We start from the raw sequence: 14,470 nt of genomic DNA, 5'->3' as shown, positions 1-14,470 counted from the left end.
ATTGAGAAAATTTTAATGATGTGTTTTCTTTTACTTAGACACTTATAACTGAGGAGTTTTGCATATACATGCAACCATACATACAGCAATTATTTAAATGTAATGGGAACTTATATTTGAAGTATATCCTATGAATACTTTTGTGAAGCAAAAAATTAAACTATCACCAAAACACTGACTTTTAATATTTCTGTCTTGTATTTTCAAAAGATTTTATATTGACTTTGCTTAGAATAATGTATACTTAGACTAAATCTCTTTATCAAAAAAGTAAATTTTATTTCATTTAAAATATAACTCAGCCTAGGCTGAGTACTGCCCATTTCTAGTAAATAATAAATGTATACAAATGCTTCCTTGAACTTACGTCAGTAATTATAAAATCATCTACCAGTTTTAAAAGCCTATTTGGATGAGACATTTGTTTGTTCCTTGGCATAGTAGAGACTAAATGTGAATTCATCTCATGATTCATAATATCCCCATGGGCTATGTTGATATTGGTGATTGAAACTGTACCAATTGATGTTTTAATCCTTTCTATCCTTCAGAAAGAAAAGAAATCAAACCTTATGTTTTTGTTATTTATAATTCATTGCATCAAGCTCAGATTGTAGACAGAATACAGAGTTAGAACTTTACTAAATGAATTTAAAATATAAATTAAATATGTGAGATTCTGACCTTGAGAAATAAATTGTAGAGGTGACAAATTGGTGAAAACTTCAAGCTAAAAAATCCAAACAGAGATGATGAAGTAGTCTATTATTTGTAATTGCTGGTCATGGACTGTGGCATAGAAATAAAAGGTCAATTTCCAGCTCAAACTCTGTCTTGAACGTCATAATTTGGGGCATGGTAACTCTCTTCACTCTGCATGAATTTCCCTGTTTTCACACTGATTCATATTTTACAGAGAGGTTGGAACAATATAGGAAATAATAAATATGAAGCACTTTATGTTCTTCAGGATGAAGACCCCCAAATAAATGAAATAACAGTGAGGTTGTTGTTGTTGTTCAGTTGCTCGGTGTGTCCGACTCTTTGCGACCCTCATGGACTGCAGCATGCCAGACGGCCCTGTCCATCACCAACTCCCGGAGCTTGCTCAAACTCACGTCCATTGAGTGATGGCGTCGGTGATGCCATCCAACCATCTCATCCAACCATCTCATCCTCTGTCGCCCTCTTCTCCTCTTGCCGTCAATCTTTCCTAGCATCAGGGTCTTTTCCACTAAGTCAGCTCTTCACATCAGGAAGCCAAATGATTAGAACTTCAGTTTTAGCATCAGTCCTTCCAATGAACATTCAAGGTTGATTTCCTTTAGGATTGACTGGTTTGCCCTCCTTGCTGTCCAAGGGACTCTCAAGAGTCTTCTCCAGCACCACAATTTGAAAGCATCAATTCTTTAGCATCAGCCTTTTTTATGGTCAAATAATTGGGTACACTATATGAAATACTTCCTTATAAAACAAGTAAATTAGGGATGAAATTTGATACTTTAGAAGGATTCATTTCAAAATATGATTTTACAGAATGTTAAACTAGCACATCTCAGTTCAGTTCAGTTCAGTCACTCAGCTGTGTCCGACTCTTTGTGACTCCATGAATCGCAGCATGCCAGGTATCTCTGTCCATCACAAACTCCCAGAGTTTACCCAAACTAGCACATCTAGAATCCATCAATCTAGAAAAAATTGACTCATACAGAACTTTTGTAAAACATATTTTGCACTATGCAAAGTTATGCCTTTGTGATTTAATTAGTGCTCGATACATAGAAAAGAATGTGTTAAATCAGTGGTACTCAAGAGATATGTGTCATTTAAAGTTATAATTAACAAAAAGTCATATGATTGTTATCTGCCTTTTAGATATTTTGTATAATACTAAACATACTTACTAATATAAAATAAAGTCTTGAAAATCCATAGATATTAGGCAGAACAGCCATGTGTGCCCTGTCTTATAGTTTTCTTGAGGACCAGACTAATGATAGTAAGGTGAGGAATTTCCCAAGATGGTTGAAATCCATATATCCAGCCAGAATATATTCCGTAGGAGGCAACTGACATAGTCACAAAATTTTAAGCAAGGTGCAATATGTAGTATTGGTTTCATGTTTAATACCAGAACATCCTGCTCAACTTGGGCTTCCCTAGTAGCTCAGCTGGTAAAGAATCCACCTGCAACCTGGGTTGGGAAGATCCCCTGGAGAAGGGAAAGGCTACTACTCACTCCAGTATTTCATGGACTCTGTGAAAGTCCATGGAGAATTTCATGGACTGTAGAGTCCATGGGGTCACAAAGAGTCAGACAGGACTGAATGGCTTTCACTTTCATCCTGATCAAACTAATATCCATATCCAGTTGGGGAACAAGGTTTCAAGAATGGGATCGATGTCCAAAAAATGATGAGATAAAAAATGAGGAGCCTGCCTCCTCCCTGCCTCCTAAATAGATCCAACACACCTGAAGAAACTGTTGTTGTTCAGTTGCTAAGTCATGTCCTACTCTTTGCAACTCCATGGACTGCAGCATGCCAGGCTTTCCTGTCCTCCACTATCTCCTAGAGTTTGCTCAAATTCACATCCACTGAGTCGGTGATGCCATCCAGCCATCTCATCCACTGTCGGCCCCTCCTCCTCCTGCCTTCAATCTTTCCCAGCATCAGAGTCTTTTCCAATGAGTCAGCTCTTTGCATCAGGTGACCAAAGAATTGGAGCTTCAGCATCAGTCCTTCCAATGAATATTCAGGGTTTATTTCCTTTAAGATTGTCTGATTTGATCTCTTTGTTGTCCAAAGGACTCTCAAGAGTCTACTCCAACACCACAGCTTAAAAATATCAATTCTTTGGCACTCAGCCTTCTTTATGGTCCAGCAATCACATCCGTACAGGACTACTGTAAAAACCATAGCTTTGACAATATGGACCTTTGTTGGCAAAGTGATATTTCTGCTTTTGAATATGCTGTCTAGGTTTGTCATAGCTTTCCTTCCAAGGATCATGCATCTTTTAATTTCATGGCTGAAGTCACTGTCTGTGTGATTTTGGAGCCCAAGAAAATAAAATCTGTCACTATTTCCACTTTTAATATTTGCCATGAAGTGATAGGATGAGATACCATGATGTTCATTTTTTTTTAATGTTGAGTTTTAAGCCAGTGTTTTCACTCTCCTCTTTTACCCTCATCAAGAGGCTCTTTAGTTCCTCTTCACTTTCTACCATTAGAGGGGTATCCTCTGCATATCTGAGGTTATTGATATTTCTACCAGCAATCTTGATTCCAGTTTGTGATTCATCTAGCCTGGCATTTTGCACAATGTACTCTGCATGTAAGTTAAATAAGCAGGGTGACAATATACAGCTTTGTGATACTCCTTCTCCACTTTTGAAACAGTTGTTCCAAGTCCAGTTCTAACTGTTGCTTCTTAACTCACAGAAGAAACTAATGTTGAAAGCAATGAAAAGAAGTGGCAATTGTTGGCCTTCATTTCCAAGAATTCTTCCAGGTCTGTCTCTTATTCTATATCCTGTTCCCAAATTCCCTTCATTTCTTGACTTTTTTTCTTCTGATCCTTAGGTGAACTTGCTGTCTCTCTCTCACCCCTAATTTTGTCAACCTTGTTTTGAACCAGTAATTCTGTTTTTCATCTTTTAAGCTTCTCCGTGATTTGACTATCGATGACTCAGTTATCCACCTATTCCTTGTGTAAAATAAACCATGAATAAAATACATCTGCTCCTTTTCCCTGTGGCAGCCCAGTGGAGCCTGAACCAAGATGCTGTTTGATTATGAAATGAGATCTGGTTTAAAATCAACAAAAAGATTTTGAGTAGGCTTCAGGAAAATCTGGCACATAGCTCATCTTGCTCTTCCTGGATAGGTTAGAATCATTGGCCATCCCTTACTAATCACCCAATTCCTGTGACAGAGATTGGCCTCCATTGCAATTCTTGGTACATAAAAGGACTTCAGGAATTATTTAGTAAAAGAATGAATAAATTAGTCACTCAGTTGTGTCCGACTCTTTGCAACCCCAAGGATTATAGCCTGCCGGGCTCCTCTGTCTATAGAAATTTCCAGGTGAGAATACTGGAGTGGGTTGTCATTTCTTTCTCCAGGCAATCTTCCGGACCCAGGCATCAAACCTGCATCTCCTGCGTTGGCAGGCAGATTCTTCACCACTAGTGCCACCTGAGAAACCCTTTTGAAGGTGTGCATGAATTTATAAAATATGATGAATCTTTCATTAGTAGAACATATTTGGTGAAGATTTCCATTCACATTTCTTTTAAGGAAAGAAAGCAGGAAACAACTCAGCACATCTACTTGTCATCACTTTCAGAACATCTGTGGTTTTAAAACAACTTTGAAAATAGTCACTTGCCTAGAGTAAGGTCTGACTTCTGCTGCATAAGCAGTAAAATGTTCTAAATTCACATGTACTCATACATACCCTCATAGACGGCAATTAATAAAATACCAATTATGGAGCCCAAATCTTCTTCACACTTTGGTTCCTACAGGGGGATATGTAGGCATATACTCAACTCATTAAAATTAAGTCAAAATAAAGAAAAAGAGGAAGGGAATAACAGATGCACCATCCCAATCTCTTGCATGAAAAGCTGCACATTTGCTATAGGAATCCCAAATAAGAATGTTTACAGGAGCAGCTGATGAAAGCAGCATGGGCTGGCATATAAAACGCTTACTGTTTAGCGGGAGGACACGTCTTAAATAGCGGGCATCTCTCTCTCCATCAGCCGGAGCTCAGCGTTTGTGTTTCTTCAGGTTGATCGGCTGGATGTGGATAGCTTGTTTAGCAACATTGAATCGGTGCATCAGATATCAGCCAAGCTGCTGTCATTGTTGGAAGAGGCCACGACAGACGTAGAACCAGCCATGCAAGTAATCGGTATGTTTACTCTCTTCTCAAGTTCTCCAGTACAACAGGAAATAATATTTTAATAGCCTCCCATTGCTTTGGTTTTATGTTTCTGACTCACCAAGCTTCCCAGGAGATATATAAATGCTAAACGCATCTTAGGGCTCATTGTAATCACACACACTCTGTATTTATTTTCACATGGGTTTATATTCATTTGCTAAAGTCCCTCAGTATCACTAAGCACCCCATTTGCTTTTTTAATCTCCAATCTTTCAACCTCTTTGCTTTCCAGATGTTCTCTTATTTAGTTTTATGGCTAACAGTTACTTGATTCTTAAAGAATTAAACATTTAAAAACTTTAAAAGCTTTACTGATTTTAATCACAATGTCTCTTATTCATCTTATGACTAGGAATCCACCCATTTGGGGATTGTAACATTTGCAAGGAGAGGTTACATGATTATTAAAACAATTTAACAACTACTTTTCCATTTTCTCTATATTGTTTGCTTTTCAAATATGTTTCTGCTCTCACAAAGTCATAGATTATTTTCTTATTCTGATAAGATTTTGAAAAAAATCACAGAAAAATCACTGGAAAAGTGTTGGGTCAAATTTTTGTTTCCTCTATATTCTCCATTCATTGGGCATTTATGTGTCAAATCACCTAAGGAATATCTATTAGCAGTAGCATATACCAGGATTCTTAGGAGCTTCAAAGGCATACTGTGCTGTGAGCTACTTGAAGGCGATTGCTACAACCAAGATACCACAGACACAGTGCCATATAGGCCCAAAATTTGTTTTTAATGTGCTGTAATCATTTTTTCTGTTTCACACAAAATAGTTAATATATGCTCATTACAAAATATTAAAACAATTTGGGAGTATACAGTGTAATTCAACCCACCACCGCAATAAGCATCCCCTTAAATAACCATTATTATCAGTTTGATATGCATCCTTCCTTTGAGACACACACACACTCACACCTTATATTTTATTCCCCCTCATTATGTCTTTGTTAATGGGGCTTCGCAGGTAGCTCAGTGGTAAAAGAATCTGCCTGCAATGCTGGAGCTGCAGGAGATGCAGGTTTGATCCCTGGGTCTGGAAAATCCCCCAGAGGAGGATATGGCAACCCACTCCAATATTCTTGCCTGGAGAATCCCATGGACAGAGGAGTCTGAAGGGCTACAGTCCATAGGGTCTTAAAGAGTTGAACACGACTGAAGCGACTTAGCATGCACACACAATGGAAAAATGTCATGAAATTGATCTTGTTTCATATTTAAGGAAGATCCAAAGTTTAATAAGCAAGACTGATCTTATACAAAGGAGGCCATTTGTAGTGTTTTACATGTCAAAAGGCCAGCCCACTTAAAAATATTTGCCCACAGACAGGTTTTAATTATCATTTCTTGTGATTAAATGTCCCCATTATATACTGCAGAACTTCAGGCCATAAAGAGAATACATTTATATGGGGAATTAGAGAATTCTTGAAAATGTTGCTTGGGCTTAAAGTATTAGGTCAGATTTCAGCAAGTGAGGTCCATGTTGAGAAGAATAAGTGGAAATAATAGTGTGAACAAAACCATGGACAGCAAGTGCCAAGTGTGTTTAGGAAATGGTGAGTGACCAAGCTGAGTTGGAGTGAAGGATTCCATAAGGGAGGAGGGAGAAATGAATCTGTTAAGTGTAGAACAGGGACCAGCTGTACCTGGAATCAAATTTTGGAATTTACTCTGCAGGTAATGAGGAGCCATTAAAAGATTTTTCAGCAAGGATGTGATAAGACACAAAAGTTTCTGGAGAAAAGAAACTATGGCAGGTATGAAAAGAATGGATAGAAAGAGAAAATGAGTCCGAGACCAGTAAACAAGTCATGGATAATGTAGCCATGTGGTAAGAAGCAGCTAGGCTAAGGTGGATACACTGAGAATAAAAAATAGGTGTCAGATTCAAGGGAAATATGGGAAAAGCACAAACAAAATGTAGGAGTTGGTTGTATTTGCTGGAATCAAAAATAATTCCGTGTGTAAAGAGTCTTGTATTCTGATTTGTTTAGAACATCTTGGTTTTAGTCTGTTCAAGCATCCAGTCCAGTGCAGCATTTGTCCTGGACTTCCTCATTTTTTAAGGATGATCGTTATTTATAGTTGCACCACAGAGATTTGGTAAGACCTCTTCATCACACTTTAATCTCTGACATGGCTTCTCTTGGCAGAATGTTAAGAGTCAGGTGCATTTGAAAGAGTTCTCATGTGGTAAACTCTGAAAGAGAACTCGTCTCTCTTTCCCAACCTTTTCTAGTCTCAAGGATACTTATATCTTCCTTTGAAGTACAGCACACAAGGAATTGACTGATAAAATGATGACTTTTGGACATGAACAGCTAGCAAGAGCTAACTGCTTCCTGTTCTGGTGGGGGTGGGCGAGGTACTTGATGCTACAAGTCCTGCGGCCACTGCTTAGAGTAGCAAGTTGTGTCATGACCCATGCTGGGTGGCTTATGCCCTATGCCAGGGCTAGTGGGAGGCATGAAGCCCCTAGAATGACAGTCAATGGGTTTAGAGGGATACGCAGAGAATGAAAGATTAGATGCAAATGAAATACGTGTAGAAAGTGGAGGCCATTTGTGTCAAAGGTGAATTTTCTGACCATATTGTAAATGCTACTATGAACTTTAATTCAGAAAATGCAATATGTTAATGTAAATTATCATATGAATACATATTTTAGTGGAGCATCACAGTAAAATAATGCTTTTTACTAAAGGAAGAAATCTCTGGAACAGAAATATTGTGGTGCATATGTAATATACCTGTGATACTCTATTAATTGAAATGGTAACTGTAGTCAAAGTTCACATGCAGTTTTACATATATAAAATTGAAGTGAACTATATATAATATTCAGAGAATATGCACACTTTTTTTGGTGTTGGTCACTAACTAGCTTTTAGAAACTGCATTTTGTTCAAGATCAGTTAGAAGTCTCTAATTAAGATATTCAACAAACAGATGGAAAAAGTAACTTCAGTTTGTTAGTCTTCACAATTACAATTACTGAAAACAAAATTTATCCCTATGGAAACAAGGAATTAACTGAAAGATAATTAAACAATGAGGGATCATATTGTGTAACAGATTTAATTGTGAAACTTTATAATTGTATTTTGGAAGACTTGAATTATGAAAAGAAGCTTTTGGTAGAACTTCTATTTAGTCAGATAAAGTTATGTACCCTATACCAAATTTTACAACATCTAGAAAAATATTTAAAAATCACAAATAGAAACAACTTGTTTGATGAGTTTTACTTCGCAAAAAGAGAGAAAAGAAAATGGAAGCAAGAAGATAAGAACTTTGAAAATATTTAAGCTCAAATATTTACATATTTTAATATAGAGAGATATATAACCTGAATTTTAATCTCTTATATTTAGTAGAATTTTCTCTGAGCTTATGAGGTGCCTCTGTGTTAGGAGGAAAGTATTTTCACAATTAAAAGTATTATGGTTTATATATTTGAGCAGCCAAATATATAATGCTAGTATTAGATTTTAAGTATAGAATAAAACAGAGTCCATACTGATATGAATAAATGAGAAAGGAAAACTCTTCCTTACTTAAATTTCAGTGAATAAATATAAAGGAAAGAGGAAACTTTTAAATCGCCATTAGGTAAAAACTACAGTCATCATCATAATTATCATAGAAGACTCCACTGGGTGATGCCAGATTTAAGGAGTGGAAGTTTGAGGAGAAATATATTTTCATAGTTTCAAAGTGTCTCCAACATAAGTATTAACTTCAAAGGGAAAGATAGTAACTTTTCAGTGAGAAACCAGGCAAAGAGTATCTTAACCAAGTGAGTGATCAAGGTCAACAGTCCCAGGAAATAACACACATTCATATCATGAGCCTGTGACATAGGGGACCACGTCACACCTGTGGTCCTTTTGTACAAAAAGATGTGCAATCACGTCCAATCAGTAGAAAACGTTAGACAGTAGCAAATTCAAAGAAAGACACTGAAAATAACTGTTGAATACGGTTCGAAAATGCCAAGGTCATTAAAGACATTCTAAGACTGAGGAGGAACTCTTAAAGACTGGCAGAAGACTAACGAGGAGTAACAAATAAATGCAAGTGGGAGCCTGTATAGACTAGAATGGTGAAATACCACTAGTGTCAAAATTCCAAGTAAAGTTTTTAGTTAATAGTATTAAAGCAAATGTCATTTCCTTTTGTACTATGTTAATGGAATATTGGGGAATATGAGTGAGGGATATTTGAAAACGACTGGTACTATTTTTGCAACTTTCCTAAAAAACATAAAATTAATTCACAATGCTTAAAATATAATGGTTTGCAGAGAAAAGCCAACTGAAGTTGTTCACAATTTCAAGTTTACTAATGATACATTGCAATACTGAGGAAGATTATAGAAAATTTATGAAAATAAAAAGTAAACCAGTAAGAACATAGTTGAAAAGAAAGAGTTGAGGCATAATTTTAATTTCCCTACCCTTTATATCTGGCCTGGCTTCATGACTTTCTTTGACCAATAAAATGTGGCAAAGTGATATTCTATAATGGCCTTGTGACAGTCACTGTCTGTTCAGGGAGAGAGAAGTTTCAAACAACCCAGTCATGCCAGTCAACACAGTCAAGGCCTTGAACATGTGAGTCAGGCCCTCCTTGGCCAGCTGACTTCATGCAGACTGCAAACCTATCAATAAATCCCATTAACACCACAAGGAGACAGGCCATCCCAGCTGAGCTCTACTCATATCATCAACCTGGAGAAGCATGAGCAAATAAATAGTGTTGTTTTAAGCCTTTAAAATTTTCTTGGGGCGGGGAAGGGGGGTGATTTCCTGCAACAATAGCTAACTAATACAGATACAGAGAAGAGATTATCTGATTCAGCTCAGATAATAAAGAAAAACTTGATTTGGAAGGTGGCTTTTAAGCAAGGACTTCAATTTACAAAGATGGAGATTTGAGCAAAAGACTTCTCAAATGACATAGCACAGAGGCCTCAAGGAGGAAGAGTATGGGAAGGTCTTGTAAAGGACAGCAGTTCAAGGTGACTGGAGCATAGTGACAAGGAGTACAAGTAGCCACATCAATGGAGTTCACTGGCACTTTCCATCACTAAATCTTTCATTTTGCATTCCAAAAAGTAAACTGATTTGGGGTGAGATATCCAAATCATGTTGCCACAAAATGAAAAGCACAGCTGTTCCATTTCTTTGTCCTTAGATGGCACAAAAAGAGTTTTGTGATTCACAGTTCTAGTGCCAAAAGAGAAACTTTCCTGATACATAGATAAGCCAGGAGCGCTTTACTCAAAAAAAAAAAAAAAAAAAAAAAAAAAACTTGGGATTTGGATGAGGTTCAACTTTAAGCACAGAGAAGCACATGTTTGTAGATCTGAGAACTCTGGGAAATTGTCTGGACTATAGTGCCGAGACAGAAACTGGATTTTAAAATCTTGTCTTAGGCAGGCTGCCTAGATAGGAAATGGGTTTGAAATTTTTAGGGATGGGAGTGTGAGAAGTGACTCTTGTTTCCACTTAAAGGTCATTTTGTAACAAATGAATAGTGAACAAGGACCAAACAAGTAAAGTGACAGTGCAGAGTTGAAGAACACACAGGCTGCGATCTCAGGTTGATTTAGTTTATATCCAGGCTCAGCGGTTGCTAGATGTGGGCTTGTAGGCAAGTCGCAAAGCCCCATTGAACAATAACACCTACCCCATAGAGAATTTATGAAGATTAAATAAAATAATGTATATAATGATAACCAGTCCCCATCCTTCATCAGTGGCCAATGCATGTTACTAACTTGTTATGATCCTGAGAATAGTAAACATACCCACCCATTCACAAAGCTTGATTTCTTATATACAAAATGTGAACTTTTTAGAGATCCGGATCTTGTTTTTCAAAGATTCATGGGCGTGTGTGGTTTCCAGGTGTTCCCAATATGTGTGTTAATTTATCTATCTTGATACTATGGCAACATGTTTCCTCCTGCCGAGGATGGTTTGAGATAGCAAGTATCATTTCCACGTTTGATAAAGTGAACAGCAATTGCAGTAGGTGGTCCTCAAGGAACTGTGCCTTCTGGAATTCACACTGCCATGCAGTCTGGTCCCATAATGACTTTAGATGGCCCTGAGAGTCATCAGCTAATACAATGCATAGGAAGAGACCCTGTGCCAAAGTCTTAAGGTTGGCATAGCCTTAAGAAAACTGGACATTTCTACATTTTGTTGATTTAGGGAGCCTGCCATTTAAGAAATTCAACTACCCTAGTGGCATATCACATGGAGAAAGATTAGACCTGAGACCATCTAGTGAGAAAGGGGTCCCACTGTCCCAGCCTCCCTGCCAAGGCACCCAGACTTGGGAATGAGCCACCTCAGACCATCCAGCCAGTTAAGCCTCTGAATGACTGCAGCCCCAGCAAACCTCCAGTAAAGCAGAACCACTGAGCTGATACCTGCCAACCCACAGAATCAGGAGAGAAGATCAAATGGTCGCTCCTCTTAAGGCACTAAATTTTGGGGTGGTTTGTTACATAGTGACAGAGAACCAAAACAGGTCTGTGTCCTCCTCTATACATTTTCAACAATGTTGTAATGTTTCAAAGTATTTTTAAAAGACTGAGTTATGAACATGTTTGAGGTTACTTTCTCTGCTTACTTCACACACACGGTAAAGAGAACCAGAGCCGACAGAAGCGTGTGGTATAAGAATTACAGTTTCTCAGATGCTTTTTCCTCAGGGTGAGTTTATCCTTGGAGACAAAGACAGTATAGAGCTTTCTGTTCTTTGAAGATGGAGTGGCTGAAGCCCCGTTACTCTGTGGCGGTCCTTTGTTCTCCTAAAGCTGTGTCTCTTGTGTGTCCCTGAAGCAGGAATCTGTGCCCTTAGCTGTGATTCTGTGAAAAGAGATTAGCCATTGACAATGATGCTGTGTGGGAGATGCCACATAGTTCACCTGAATCACTGTTCTGGTACTATTATATTGCACGTGTGTGTGTGTGTGTGTGTGTGTGTGTGTGTGTGTGTGTGTTACTCAGAACATGGAAAGGCCTGGCCTTGTTCATCCTGACCAGTGAGGGCAGGTTTGGGAGCTTCACCCCTGCTCAGTGGGATATGTGAGGCCAGCAGGTGGATGGAGACCCAGACACAGCAGCAAAAGGTCAGGGCGTTTTATTCCAAATACTGTCAGTGACAAGAAAGCTGTCAGCTTCAGAGAACAGGACAGAAAAAAAGGTGGGGGGGGGGGCAGCATTCAAGGTCAAATACACACAAATCCACAGAGGAAAGGAAAAAGCAGCAGGAGGCAGTCACCAGGATACAAGGCAAAAGTTGGACCTCCGGTCCCCTGAGTGAGGTCAGGGTTGGGCCCCAGGTCTACCAGGACTTATTTCTCATAATAAAAAGAAAACCGGGAGGGCTTAGTAACAAGTTCTATAGTTCTGTTCTCTGGGGAGAAAGTGAAGTTCTACAATGTGGAGCTGGCTCCTGGGGGGTCAGTGGCTGAGTTGTGCCATTAGACTTGAAAGGAGTTGTGAAAAGTCAGATATTGTACAGAATACACACAGAAGTCCTACACCCTGTGAGTGTAAGGGTGCTGTGAGTCCCTGAATACTCTCCCAACTGTGAGGAAGCCAGAAGGAGAAGCTGTCAGCAGGGATGCCACACTTGAGGGGTACAAGAGCCTGGCAAGAACGTAGCCTTTGGAGGGAGCCAGATCCGTGCCCTGACACTGCCTCCATCCCTGCCACCTCCGTGCTGGGGCAAGGCGCTTGATCAGTGAGGACTGCCCTTGCCTGCCTGGAATAGAACCTTCACCAAAAGGACTTTTTCCCCTCATGTAACAAGAAATCCATAACTCAATAGTCTAGAACAGAGACAGCACTTGCTGGCTACTTCCAACTTTTTCCTTCCCACTTAACTTCTGGTGTTTGGCTTCATGGCCTCAAGATGGTTACTCTACTGCTAAGCACACTTCCTGCAGGTAATAAGAGCAAAACCACCTCCCGCTCTGGCTTTTTTCATTTGGGGGAAATAGAAACCTTTCCCAGTGACTTCTCCTATACCTCATGATCTCATTTTACACACACATTATTCCATAGGTAGGTGGTGAAGAGCAAGTAGCAGAGGCAAGCATTCTCAAGAGAGGTATTTAACAAGGTGGATAAATGGGGAGACATAGGTTGGTCTAAGAATGCGGTCCTTAGCATTATCAATCCTGAGGAGGGAAAAGTTATTGTATCTTTTCCCAACCTACACAGTGGAAACCTTTTAACTTTCAATGCTCAGAGAACCAGTGTTTCCTTAATGTGTGAATTGTTGTAAAAACCCCAATGTGGAGTTAAGGTATCCAGGAAGTCAAAAAGGTTCAGGAAGAGACCTTGAGTTATTATCAAAATAAATAGCTTTATCCTTGAGTGTTAGTGCTAGACTAATATTTGAAAAGAAAGTGTAGTCGTTCAGTCTTATCCAACTCTGCAATCCCATGGACCGTAGCCCACCAGGCTCCTCTGTCCCTGGAATTCTCCAGGGAAGAATACTGAAGTGGGTTACCATTCCCTTCATGAGGTCTTCCCAACCCAGAGATCAAAACCAGGTCTCCTGCATTCCAGGCAGATTCTTTACCATCTGACTCACCAGGGAAGCCCCACTCCAATCCAACCATCTCACTGTTCAGATGAAAAAGCTAAGAGCCTGAGTTTCTCCAAATGGCATCACTAATTCTAGACACAGTTATAAGGGAGCCCTAGTTCTTCCTAACATAGGTCTTATTACATATTACATACTGTCCATCTCTACTGCCTACTATTGCTCCCCAGTTTATCCTGCCCATCTGTTACACTGTCAGTGATGGAATAGCCTTTCCTTTGAAAGACCCCAGCACAATTATGATATTGTCCTCCATGGCACTGGTCGCAACTGTGGTCATGGGACAGGACCCCACAGTCTGCTCTGGCTCCCTTCCTTTCTCTTTTTTCCCTTTTATGGTCTATCAACCCCTTATTGGTCTCACCCTGTTCCCTCCTAAAACCACTTCTCTAAAATTGCCATTACCACGTCACCAGAGACCTCAGAATTGTCAGATCCAATGAACACATTTTTCTGAATTTATCATACGGTGGCACTTCTGAAAATTTTTAACCGAATAATTCCTAACATCAGAAGAGAAATTTCATGAGCCCCAGGGAATGTGGAGTTCCGACCTGAAACCACAGCCACAGGCATGAAATAATTTGAAATCTCATTTTATCTTAAGAATTCAAGTAAATTTTCCATGCTATCCTTGCACATGAAAATATTTTTTTTCTTCAAATATCTTTATAAAATTGATACTCAAGGGACATGCTTGTTTGAATCCTGTGGCTGCACATTCCACCTGGCACTTGGGTTTGAATTTCATAACCCTAACCAGGGTCCCTGGAGTATATCTTAGTAGTCAGTGTTATCCCCAGGCGAGGCAGGAACTAAACGAGACCAAAGGCAAAGGATAGTGGCTTCTGTAAGCA

At 39.1% G+C, this 14,470-nt stretch overlaps 1 protein-coding gene across 1 annotated transcript in view; it reads left to right on the top strand.

Moving 5' to 3' along the window:
- Nucleotides 1-14,470, top strand: part of ARHGEF38 (Rho guanine nucleotide exchange factor 38) — a 139,303-nt gene that overhangs the window by 64,911 nt on the left and 59,922 nt on the right. The window contains exon 3 of the mRNA XM_065907088.1: nt 4,802-4,925. Coding sequence (XP_065763160.1) covers nt 4,802-4,925 — 124 coding nt within the window. The remainder of the gene's footprint in view (nt 1-4,801; nt 4,926-14,470) is intronic.

The sequence above is a fragment of the Muntiacus reevesi genome, chromosome 16 (assembly GCF_963930625.1).
Source record: "Muntiacus reevesi chromosome 16, mMunRee1.1, whole genome shotgun sequence".
NCBI classification, from domain to species: Eukaryota; Metazoa; Chordata; class Mammalia; order Artiodactyla; family Cervidae; genus Muntiacus; species Muntiacus reevesi.
The sequence above is the reverse complement of the archived record's forward strand: the minus strand, read 5'-3'. Positions and strand labels throughout refer to the sequence as shown.